Source organism: Mytilus californianus, unplaced genomic scaffold (genome assembly GCF_021869535.1).
Source record: "Mytilus californianus isolate M0D057914Y unplaced genomic scaffold, xbMytCali1.0.p SCAF_6, whole genome shotgun sequence".
NCBI lineage: Eukaryota > Metazoa > Mollusca > Bivalvia > Mytilida > Mytilidae > Mytilus > Mytilus californianus.
The window spans coordinates 32,796,160-32,808,910 of record NW_026262712.1 but is presented as its reverse complement, the minus strand read 5'-3'; the positions used below and the strand labels follow the sequence as shown (position 1 = coordinate 32,808,910).

The window sequence follows — 12,751 nt, the reverse complement described above, 5'->3', positions numbered from 1 at the left end:
GAAACCAAAGCATTTAGAGCAAATCTGACATGGATTTAAAAATGGTTATCAGGTCACGATCTATCTGCCATAAAATTTTCACATGAATCTGACAACCCGTTGTTGGGTTGCTGCCCCTGAATTGGTAATTTTAAGGAAAATTTGCAGTTTTTGGTTATTATCTTGAATATTATTATAGATAGAGATTAACTGTAAACAGCAATAATGTTTAGCATAGTAAGATCTACAAATAAGTCAACTTGACCAAAATGGTCAGTTGACCTCTTAAGGAGTTATTGCCCTTTATAGTCAATTTTTAACTAATTTTTTGTAATCTATTACAAAAATCTTCTCCTCTGAAACTACTAAAACAAATTTAACCAAACTTGTGCACAATCAGTATTAGGGTATCTAGTTTAAAAAAAGTGTCCGATGACCCCGCCCTTTATAGTCAATTTTTTACATTTTTCATAAATTTTGTAAATTTTTGTAAATTTTTACAAAATATTTTCCACTGTAACTACTGGGTCAAGTTCATTATAGAAAGAGATAATTGTAAGCAGCAAGAATGTTAAGTAAAGTAAGATCTACAAACACATCACCATCACCAAAACACAATTTTGTCATGAATCCATCTGTGTCCTTTGTTTAATATGCACATAGACCAAGGTGAGCGACACAGGTTCTTTAGAGCCTCTAGTTTTATATAATTATGTTAATGACATCATACTGATACGGTCTACAACTTCTGAAGGAATACCTTAATATTTTGTGACTGAGGACATCTTAACATCACAGATATCTATAGGCTTCATAAAGAATGGTGCAAAAATACTTTTAGGTTTAAAAATATCTTACCAAGTATCATTCAATTTACAAAAGAAACATCTAAAAACGGAAATTTATAGATTGGACTATCAAAAAAGTAAGTGTCGTTACGTGGAAAAAGAATTAAATCAAGTGTAGATAATTATATTGAATTTGATACGACAATTTGTGTTTTTTTATTTATTTATTTTTTTGTCAATAAAAATGGCAAGTGGCCCCTATTTTTATGAAAAGCAATTCTCTCATTATATTTTAACCAATTCTATCTTTTAATGTTTCCTTAATAAGGAGAAGTTAAGTTTCCCTTTTATAACAAGTATAAAATAAATTTGATTTGGTTATTTTCGATGTATTTAGACAACAAAACAAGGGTTTTATTTTGAAATTTGAAAGTTGACCCATTGGATTCCAATTATTGTCACATTAACCTATCATGTCTATTTCTCACCCAATCGTGTCATTATAACAAAACTATAAACAACTGTCATACAAGTGGGAAGTTTGGCTAGCTATAACACCAGGTTTAAAACATCCTTTTCTTCAGATAATGCCTGTACCAAGTCAGGAACATGCCAGTTGTTTATAACTCATTCAGTTGGTTGAAAACGTTAAACTTTCGTCAGTTAATATGGTCCTCCCCGTTTTGAATGTACCTTTGAGATCGGTATTTTTGTTATACTTTTTTATTATTATAAACAATATTACATTTAAATAATAAGAACTGATACAAAGCTATATCAAATAAACACGAGCTATTAAACCTAAATTCTAATTGTCAAAAGAAAATTCTGATGAAATATTTTCGATTTCACAAGCTTCACTTTATATTTAAGTCTAACCACGGTATTAAAAACATTGTGTCAGGAACTCAAAATACTGTTAAATCATAAATATTCTAGCTCTTTGTACTGTTAAAAATGTAAAAAAAAATGGACAAAATGGATATTGTAAGGTGCTACATGTACATTTGAGTGTTTTGTATAGTATTGTAGAAATCACAATTATTGTTGCCAAGTATATTGAAGTACGTTGTGACCTTTGAAAGTCATCATTGACCAAAAAACGCATATCCAATGATGAGGTGTCACAATTTTATAACATATTGCAGGATAGGGCAACCAAATTAACATACCAGGCCACAACCATAAGAGAATGTTTTTACCAACCAAATATTGGATTATCAATTGTATAATAACATGCTTGGATCATATTCAGACTTGGAAATTTCTCTGGATGAAAAAAAACGAACACATATACATATAATGTATATCTAACAGGACCATAAGTGTATGCTTTTGTAAATGCAATAAGATTTACAAAATATATTAAGGTTGCAAGAGATGAATAGTTCAAAATTGATAAAAGTTGCATTACAAAAAATATCAAATCTACACTAAGCAAACAAAATATCGAATTGTCAGAAATTTAATACCTAATATTTTTTGTTTTATCATTAAAATGCATAACACTCATTTGAAATGTGAAATGTAGATCGCAGCTGTTGAAACATGACAGCATGCAACATTGTAATTTTTGTTATTGCTAAGCTACAATCAATAAGATATATTCCAAAAGACTTACTCCCATATATCGGTATGTTAAAATATTTGTTCAATATTAATAATCTATATATTAAAAAGATTAACAATCTAACAAATAATTCATAGCATTTTAAGTCATATGACAGGTTATGAACTTGGTGGTCATCTCCAAAAATCATATCTACTGAATTTAACATATTAACTATTTAACATATTTGTATCCCATGGGTTAATATTAAAAATTTAACAAATAATTCATAGCACTTTAAGTCATATGACAGGTTATGAACTTGGTGGTAACCACCCAAAATCATATCTACGGAATTTAACATATCAATTATTTAACATATTTGTATCCCATGGGTTAATATAATAGCCTACTATATTTTTTTATTTTCTAGCCATACGGCAACCGGTAGTTGCTTACACCATTATCATTTTGTATTTTGTTGATAATAGTTACAGTGATAATTATGCCACATCTTATTCTTCATATTACCAGCAACTGAAACACATTTAGAGATGTCATCAAATATATCATATATATCGATAAAAGAATTGGCAAACTGATAAAATGATAAAAAAAATCTTTGTTATTAGTGCAAAATCGGCTAATTGCTGTTAACTTAATCATGTTAATGTTAACTTCCAATATATTTTTTTTAGATAATCTATGTTCCAAACGTTTCTATGGCTTTATCGTGTACAACGAATACTTTTCGATTACATCTCCATTACTTTATTTAAAAAGATTGATGAAATAGAACATAGCTGAATTGAAAATAGACAAGTGCATGAATTCCTATGCTTATAGTATGATGATATATCAAGTAGAATGTATACATACATTTGACTTGTAAGTTCTAGTAAATGCGATAATAAGAAAATAGTCCAAATAAAAATATGCACTAAACTGGTTAAATTACATCAAGAAAAGCGCTTCGGACGCATTAAATTATTACGTGTTGTTTTCATATTTTTTTTAAATACTAAGCTTGATTGTAATAAAATTCCTTAACTCATAATTATAAAAACATTTAAATAAAGAGTTGGAGTTGTAGCTAAATTTTGTTCAATCAAAATGTTATGACATAAAGATTAAGATACAAAACCCTCCTGCAACAAAACCAATAGATCTCATTTTGATACTCACAATATATAATTGTTTATCTATTTTGAGATATAATAAATAATACGAATCTGCCTTCTTGTCTAATTTCTAAATACTCAAAGACTTTTAATCGATAGCAGACTTCTTTTAATTTCAATTATGTCTATTTAAGCATGACATTTACATGATTGTACTCAAGGCAAAATATTTTGTCGGAGGAGTCGAGTATATGTGGTTATTATGGTAATATATGGTATTTTGAAGTAGTCCTGTCAACATTTGTTTCGTATTAATTGATTAGGAGATGTATAGATACATGTAAATGGGTGCTTTTATTCATTTATACGAAAATTTAGCATTTAGAACTCTTTGAACTTTGTCTGATGAAACGATGTAAGCAGCTAGTATAATTTTAGATATGCAGTCAATTGTTTATGTTTAAATATATCTGGTAATGTATAGAAACGGCATTTATCTTATTCACTTAAGATTGCCATTTCTGAAAATGTTGTCAAAATTATATTTAATTAGGGATCACCACAATCTATTTAGGGATGGCGGTGCGCCACGCTAAAATTTCTAGCACCACGTTAAAATTCCCAGCGCCACGCTTATTCTATTGTCCGCCACACTTGAAATTCAATAGATTGAAGTTAAATTTCAGATATCCCTTATCCAATTATCATGTCAGTGACAATTAAGAAGTCGAATTATTGTTAATTGCCACAAGGGATGTACACTGACAGCTGATTATATTATTTACATGGTCTCGCGTGGTTGAATAAGGTAACAACCAATGAACGATCATGACCCAGTTTCTTCAATTTAAAATGTAAAACTTGTTTGCAAACTACAGTTATTTTATAAATGCATATGTTTGACTATACCTTAAATGGAATGTTTATAACCTAACTAGATTAATTAAAGCAGTAATCCAGAAAACAAATGGATTCCCTGACGACATGGTCCTTTTGTTGACAACTGTCAAATGATCTCTTTTGGCGGGAAAATACTGGGGAATACCTAAATAAAAGACAAACATTGTCTGGTTATTTTTAAACATTTAGATCTGGGATAGGAGTTTCCTTATCTTAAAGTAAGAAAAGAGTAAAACTGGATATATAATTCCTTTACATAATTGTATTGGAAAAGAGGGGAGTTGATTTAATAAAATTCTACATAACACATATGATTTTATTTTCCTTTACATAATTGTATTGGAAAAGAGGGGAGTTATTTTTTTAAAATTCTACATAACACATATGATTTTATAAACTGCTAGATATATATATGATATGTCTCTGGTTTAACTTAGAAGTTTAACTTAGATGTAGATAGGCTTAATTTGGTTGAAATGACTGAAACTCTGTGACTGAATATTATTCTTTATTATTAATTTCTTTATCTTTTTAGACCTTTTTATTATGTGGTTTTCTATAAGACAATTTAGATAAAATTTGTCAGAATAGTCCTGCAATCTGGGAATTCACATCAGGTGTGATCAGGTGTTTACTCTCCCTGTTTAATATGTTTCTACATGTGTGGTGACCACTAATAGGATCAACTACAAAATCTGTGTGAGACCCCATTTCCAAATTAGCTATATATATGAAAAATGCATGTAAGGCATATAACTAATAACTCATGCACAAGGAATCGATTCGACAACGCAACACAAAATCTCTGATTTAAAGAACTTTCTCCCCCACCCTTGATTTTCATTCTGTAGTGAACCCTAATTTAAAATTATTATTTCTATGAACATTTTCGGTGTTATGATAAAATAAGATCTTTAGAAGTTCGGTACACGTATACTTCGTCACTTTTAATTTAAACAGAACTCGTCGTTTTACACCTTGCAACAGAGTAGACAAGAAATACGGCTATTTTACCTTAAAAGTATAATTTTCATCTGTTTATTTCCAAAACTAAGTTTATATCATGCTGTGTATGTGTACATTTTTATACATAATTTCAGGACAAATATATTCATTTCGACTGAAGACGGGAGAATGTATCGGCTTGGTAAGATATATATGAACCAAACCACATCTTCTTATTTTTTATATTTACATAAGTTACTGTCTTTTCACCACATCACTTAATTTTACATTTATATGCTTTCAAATATTTATCCTCTTATTATTATTATTATTATTTTATTATCATGATTATTATTATTAATATTATAACTATTATTATCATTAATATTATAACTATTATTATTATTATTATTATTATTATTATTATTATTATTATTATTATTATTATTATTATTATTATACAAAACGATATAACAGATACTTGGACGATTATCAATGATATTTGCTCATTCTGAATGTTATTACCATACGAGCTCAGTACGTAGATGTCGACTTTGATGAAAATGAGGCTGTTATCTCTTTTCTATTTGAAGGGTCAATATCAGATTAAGACTAATTTTGTGTTAATCTACATGCTAGCAAATGCCTTTGTTAATTTTGCTTATAAAGACATGCTTTAGATGCTTTCCCCAAAATAACAAATACAAAACATTTACCAAGAACATTTAAACCGTCAAGTAGGATAATGTGTGTGTACATTTAAAAGTTAAAAGTATTCCTCAGAAGTTGAAAACGAGTAGATCAAAGGGAAATCACTCCGCACTCATTCAAATATGTCGTAGCTTCCTAATACAATCATTGGTTTAAAAATGTTTAACAGTAATTTAACGGTTAGTGTAATGAAGATTATCAGAGCTTGGCAGTGGGCTGCAGGAACTAAAAACAAGCATGTGTTCCAACGTGTATAAATATAAAGTAGGGGTTCACATAACTTAAAATAAAATTATACTTTATTTTATAAAGAATATACTTTTTAGCGCAATCAATATTTGATTGGTTCAAAGATCCTCAATCTGACACTGAACAACTACGACCTAGCTAATTTAAAATGTTGATGATTTATCAATTTCATGTTTATCAAAACTAGATCTCTGCGAGACATTTCATTAAATATCTTAAGAGAAACAATTTTGGAAGATTTTTTTTTAAAAGAGCCCCAGATTATACGTCTTAACTCCCCACTCCACACACATACAAATACTCCCCACTCCACTCACACACAAATACAGAATATCTATGTATTTTCTAATATGTGTTAAACTATGTATATGAGAGACAGCTGCTATTTTATTGGGTTTTTTTTAATTTAATTTTATTATTGTTTTTTCAGTTAAACGTCCAACTTACAGGACCTAAATGCAATCAAATAAAAAGAATTATTCACATAAAATTAATGTACAGTTTGCAAGTACTACATAATATATGAGAGAGGTCAGCACCTTGTGTTGACAAAACATATCATTGATATTGTAACAATTATAGATTAACTGTTCACAACAATTCGAATTTCTCAAAATACTAAGGATTTTCTAACCCCGTAATAATTGTGGGTCCTCAATGTTCTTCAGCTTCGTACTTTATTTGGCCTTTTTAACTTTTTTTATTCGAGTGTATATGATGAGTCTTTGTGTGGACGAAACACCTATAATGAGTTTATATATGATTAATTTCATAATTATTATGACATTTTTTTTTCTTCTCTGATCTTACAATTAGTTTCTGTCTTCTAAAACAGAGCGGTACAACAGAGAAAATGAAGAATCTGAAGATAAGATCAGTAAAAACATAATCGACAGGAAAAAGGTACGTTTGTCTTTAATAGTTGGTTTTTGGATTAAAATGTTTAATTATATAAAATGTTAAACTTGCAAATAAGTCAAATATGAATACGTGTTTATTTGTTCATTTCTTTGCCTAAGTTCGAAATATTGATCTTCCGTATCCGTTTAGAATATACAAACCAAGTGAAGACAACTGAGGAAATTGCATGATCTTCTAAAAAAGCAAGAGTGTGTGCGTCAACAGGGTAAACGGCTCCTTTTCGTCAGTTAGTGTATTTTCAGTTCACAATCTCTTATTAATGTATCACAAGTACAAATATAAAAGCGCAATTGAAACGGGGAATTAGGAGGTATAGTTAACTTAACTTTCATAGACAGAGTTATTTTGCAACAATGCAAAGAAAACGCTAATGCGAGTTAAACTTTCTTTATATTGTCAACTATATCAAAACCAAAAAATGAAATTTGATACTCTTGACACGGATTTAAAATTAAAAAAAAGATTTTAAAACAGTCGCATTTTCACTAACCCTGATAACTTCATGAATGCCAAACCTATCTCGAAATGATTAGGTCGTATCATAACGTTCAGTGACATATATTTTAAGTATTTGAGTGTATATATGGCGATGACTTGGCATCTATTATTACATTGATCAGGTACGTCTTCGGTTGGGAATATTATAACCTCTTAACTCTGAAAAAAATTGTTTTCCGTATTTCCTTATTCAATTAACGTGTAAAAGTCAGTTTTATTGTTTCATGTTTTGTTTCGTTGACTTGCTGTCAATTTTATTTTTTGTCTGCTTCTACCTATCATATTTGATAACGTCCGACGCCTATCCTATGTGACTAAGATTGAAACTTTCTTGTCAGTTTTCTGCCAATGGTCGGTGGTTTTGTCCGAGTACTCAAATTTCCTCTACCAACATATACGTACTACCATGATAGAGCCAATTATGCTGAAAGTGATGTAAACCAACAACAATCAATCAATAAATTAGAAAGCTGAACAATATTTAAATTAATATGATATCTAAAAATATTTGGCATATATATGTGATATAAAAAAAGCAGGAAAATGTTCGTGTGTCGGAAGGTTAACCTTACTGTTTGTAATCTGTCAATCAATTGTATGTTCGCGTGAATAGAAGAGTCTTTGTGATACATCCTCAAAATGCTTGATTCTATTTACTTGAATATGTTGTTTGTTTACCTGAACAGGTGCTTACGTCTGGTAAAAAGATCATATTAGGCCTGCTTTTTACAGGAGTGTTGGTGTGCCTTTCTGTTTTTACAACTAGGAAAATGAAGACGACAAGGTATGATATATCATCATTGTCTATTTCCATGTTTATAGTACTTGGAATTCAAAATTGAAATGTCAGTGATATGGTGAGTATGAAACACAATTGCAGTAAACGTTTTAACACAAGTATTGTGTTTGTTTGTGCCTGATTATTATGTTCTTTCGAGATAAGTACAACATTGGTTTGTAGTGAAAAGTCCAGGCAATCAATTTCGAGCCACAAACGTCCTTTTCATTTTAGTGAAAAGTGCCATATTATATCTTATCTCCTATACACTTCTATGAAGTCATTAGCTAAAAGCGAACACGTGGGGACCGTGCATATCTAATATTTGGTCAGTGGGCGTGTTTTATTTTAAATCACGGTAAGTAGAAGTGTTGCGTCCCTTTATACAAAAAACCCGGAAAATATGAAACGTTTCGCCCAGACAACTCGCTATCGTCCCATATGGAATTTACTGACCCCAAATATATCGTGTAAGGTCATTAGCACACTGTGAACCTAGATTGTTCTTTATGGTGATCATCAGTTAATGTAGCTCCAATTGTGTATTTATTCTGTGTATAGCAGAAAACCCTGCAATTTGATGTAAAGGACGTCTGATAGTGCTTATTGTCCGACTTTGCTTTGTATTCAAATTTTTGCTTTTCGTCCGTTTCGTTTTGTTCGACTTGCTTTATACGAAAAAAAAAAAAAATTTCCTAAATTTTTGCTTTATTCCGTTGCATTTTGTTCTATTTGCCTTTTGTTCGAAATTTATCTTTTTGTCCGAAACTCTCTTTCGATATTTATAATATACCTTCTTTGTCGGAAATACATAATTTACTTGTATGATCTTTAGAAGTTAAAAGAAAAACGAGGCTCACCGATTTCCTATGAGGCAACTATCAACAATGGAACAAACAACGAATATGAAAAATAAAACGGAGAGTACGGCTCATGGCTTGCGACGAAGTTTAATACGTTTATGAGTACTCAAATAATCAATTTTGAATGCGTCTTTTGAATTGTGTACATTTCACGATTTATCATTAAATGCACATCGGTCAACACCTTTTAAATTCTTAAAAACTAGATCAAAACGAAACATGTCATTCTTAACACTGCTTGATAATGGTACAACCAGGAAAATACAAGCTAAATAAGAAAAAAAAGCACAGATAAATATAGTAAACAATTGAGAGGACAGTGTGCATGTTTATTCTTACATAATACACCTTATCGCTATTAATTCCAATCCGCATAAGTTCTGAAATTACATAACTTCTCCATGACAAAGCATTTTGATGACTTTAAGTTTTTCCTCACAGAAATGGACCATGATCTAGCAAATTTTCACTTTCTAAACTTTTTCCTCCCTCAGCTCATTACTGGTGACTTTGTTTTCGCGACACTTGACCCAAACAGGAAGTAGTCTAAGTCACTGTTTTTTTTTCGGAATGGACTAAATAACAACAGGGTGTATAATAGCGTGTGTGTGTATAATGGCAAGTTCTTAATCGTCCCAGATCTTACATCAATATAAAGGAGTCATAGAAAAATTGGCCAGCGCTACATTGTAAATGATCAAAATGATAATAAATAAAAAAAAACATTGCAGACAATCCAAAAATGAGGCTCCTGACTAGGCACATGCTTTTGAACTTATTGGATAAAAATGAATGGCTATAGAATGGAAACATAAGGTTTATATCATTCTTTGTGAATTTCATTAACAAAGTATGAATGCATTTTTTTTCAGTGAAGAGAATATAGACTTGAAACTTAAACGAGAGGAAAAACATATCGAAAAACCAAAATATACTGAACAACATAAAAACGTTCTTTCTGGCAAAAAAGGACAGGATTTCAACCTTAACATTGGTATGTTTTTCTATTTCCTTTCTTGTTAAAGACAAATTAAATGCATGTAATGTTATTAAGTAGCTTGTTTTTTTTTATTAGCCCTGTTTTCCATAAAATTTATGTTAACATAATCATGATATTGTTCAGACTTTTCTATGATTTTCCAAGGACTGGCAGATAATGCGTTCAAAAACAATTACTGTTCCCTGTAACACTTAAAGACCATTGTACTAAACAGTATAAAATTTTGAACAGAACAAATATACTATTTGATTTTCCTTAAAAAACTAATTTCATTTGATTAAACAGATCTGAGCAAAATGGTAGATTACACATGATGTTTAAAGAAATCAATCTTCAGAACACATAAGGGTCCCGGATTTAAATCTTTAAAAATCAGCTGTTCGTTTAAATCACATACTATTAGTAAAGAGATATCAAGTTTTTCAATTATAACAACTGGTGTTTGTTAAACTGCTGTATATCCAATGAAATTATTCCCGTAAACTGTGAGGATTCAAATTTCTTGAGAAAGGACTTTCCTTTTTGAATTTTCCTTTGAGTTCGGTATTTTTGTTATTTTACTTTTTTCTTGAAATTTTAATATTTTTGTCAACAGGTCAAAGTAAATATTTTGTCAAAATTTTACGAAAATTAAACAAGCCAACTTTATTTCAAGTTGTTCAAGTGTTTGGTACCCCATACAATAACGTATAATAGAACGACAACCATTCCATACAGAAATATTTTTTAGGTTTTACAAAAAATTCATTTATTCTTTAGGTATGAGAAATGATTTCCGGATGCAAGATTGTAAAGCAACAAATTTTAAACAAACATTTCCTGATATAGACTATGCATTTTTCGGATATAACATCTTAAGGGGTTATCCACTGTCGAATGGACACGATCCTGGATTTACGTTCCCAATCTTTAAAACAGACTATAGTGAAGGTAAACAAACCTCTGACTGCAGATACAGCATACCACACGGACTTGTTGTTGTCCCTGATGTCTCGTGTATAACATCCTTTACTTCATCTACTGCTAAAAATAAATACGAGTTTTCAAAATCTTTATCGTACACTGCTAATGTCAAAGGCGGTGGTTTTTTCGGAGTCAGTTTTTCCGCTTCGTATGGGTACAAAACTTCAACTTCTGAGATGTCATCAGGGGAGAATGTCAAAATATTATCAACGGCAAAGTGCATTTATTACTATACTGAACTCATTCAGGAAAACATTCCTCGTTTCACTCAACAGTTTTTAACATGGGTCAGAAAACTTAATAAATCAGATGACCCGCAGACATATTTAGACTTTTTCCATCGCTATGGTACACATTATCCAACTTATACAACCTTTGGGGCTCGTCTCACATACGAACACACCATGAAATCATCGGACTACCAGAAAAAAACAGAAAAAGGTACAAATGTAGCTGTTCAGGCAAGTTATTCTGGATTATTTAGCGTGAGTGGGGGTTTTAACATGGACACCACTCAAAAGGAATCAATATCTGAATTTTCTAACTCTGTTACAACTAGGACTATTACTGTTGGAGCTCCTCCACCCTCCAATGGCGATGCTATGACATGGTCGTCATCAGTCAAAGAGAGTCCGGTTCCTATGCAGTATGAATTGTCTCCAATGCATACATTATTTACTGACAAATACATGGGAGAATTGGGTGTCAATCACAAAAAAATTGCCGAAAAAATGAAAAATGCCACATCAGACTACTGCAAATATCTTCTTAAACGAGGACTAGTCGATTCTTGTGACCCACTCAAACCTGGTTTAATGTTGGAACACACAAGCATGAGTTTCCATTACGTCAACGCAAAGGCAAAAACCCTAAGCGAATGCATTGATCTTTGTGAAAACGAGTTAGACTGTATAGCAATGACATATTGCACAGAGTGCAGCAAAAGCAGCTTATACTTTCATGTTTGTTATAAATACAACACAAAGAATAATCCAAAAGGTATACACGGGGCATCCACATCAGACGGAAGAAGGTGGAATAGTGTCATATTTACATTTAAAATAAAATCCTACGTAGAGCTTGATAAAACTGCTGTTCGGGGAATATCAAGATTACCAGTCAGAAAAAGTAAGGCAGTCACAGATGCAGCGGAATGCAAGTGGCTGTGCATCAGAGACGCATATTGCGTGGCGTACACATTCTGTAAATGTCCAAAGAGAAAGAGTAAATGTCTAACCTACGCCGAACATAGAATACATGGACTGAAGCGCGATACTGAGTCTACCACTTACTTCATTGATAGAAACCGTCGTCATTGGATGGTGAAACCACCATGGAAAAAAGGAAATAACAAATAAAATTAAAAAATATCAAATAAAATGTATAACCGACTCAGTCAAATTAATATGAAATACAATTATTGCAGAGTACGTGTTTTGTGTTTTATTGCTAACTTGGTTTTTGAAAGTGCTATACAATATCTTAT

The 12,751-nt window shown here is 31.0% G+C and overlaps 1 protein-coding gene across 1 annotated transcript; it reads left to right on the top strand.

The window, feature by feature from the left end:
* Nucleotides 1-2,340: 2,340 nt before the first annotated feature.
* Nucleotides 2,341-12,693, top strand: LOC127704995 (uncharacterized). Its single transcript, XM_052209242.1, has 6 exons — nucleotides 2,341-2,400; nucleotides 5,438-5,484; nucleotides 7,078-7,145; nucleotides 8,348-8,445; nucleotides 10,175-10,296; nucleotides 11,062-12,693. Exons 2-6 carry the CDS (start codon nucleotides 5,472-5,474, stop codon nucleotides 12,621-12,623), a joined length of 1,863 nt encoding a protein of 620 aa, XP_052065202.1. The 5' UTR covers nucleotides 2,341-2,400; nucleotides 5,438-5,471; the 3' UTR covers nucleotides 12,624-12,693.
* The last annotated feature ends 58 nt before the right edge of the window (nucleotides 12,694-12,751 follow it).

What these genes read in the sequence shown, in the direction of transcription:
- LOC127704995 (XM_052209242.1), top strand. An exon ending in ACATAATCGACAGGAAAAAG is followed by an intron (nt 7,146 to 8,347) that starts GTACGTTTGTCT and finishes TTACCTGAACAG; the next exon opens with GTGCTTACGTCTGGTAAAAA. An exon ending in GGATTTCAACCTTAACATTG is followed by an intron (nt 10,297 to 11,061) that starts GTATGTTTTTCT and finishes TTTATTCTTTAG; the next exon opens with GTATGAGAAATGATTTCCGG.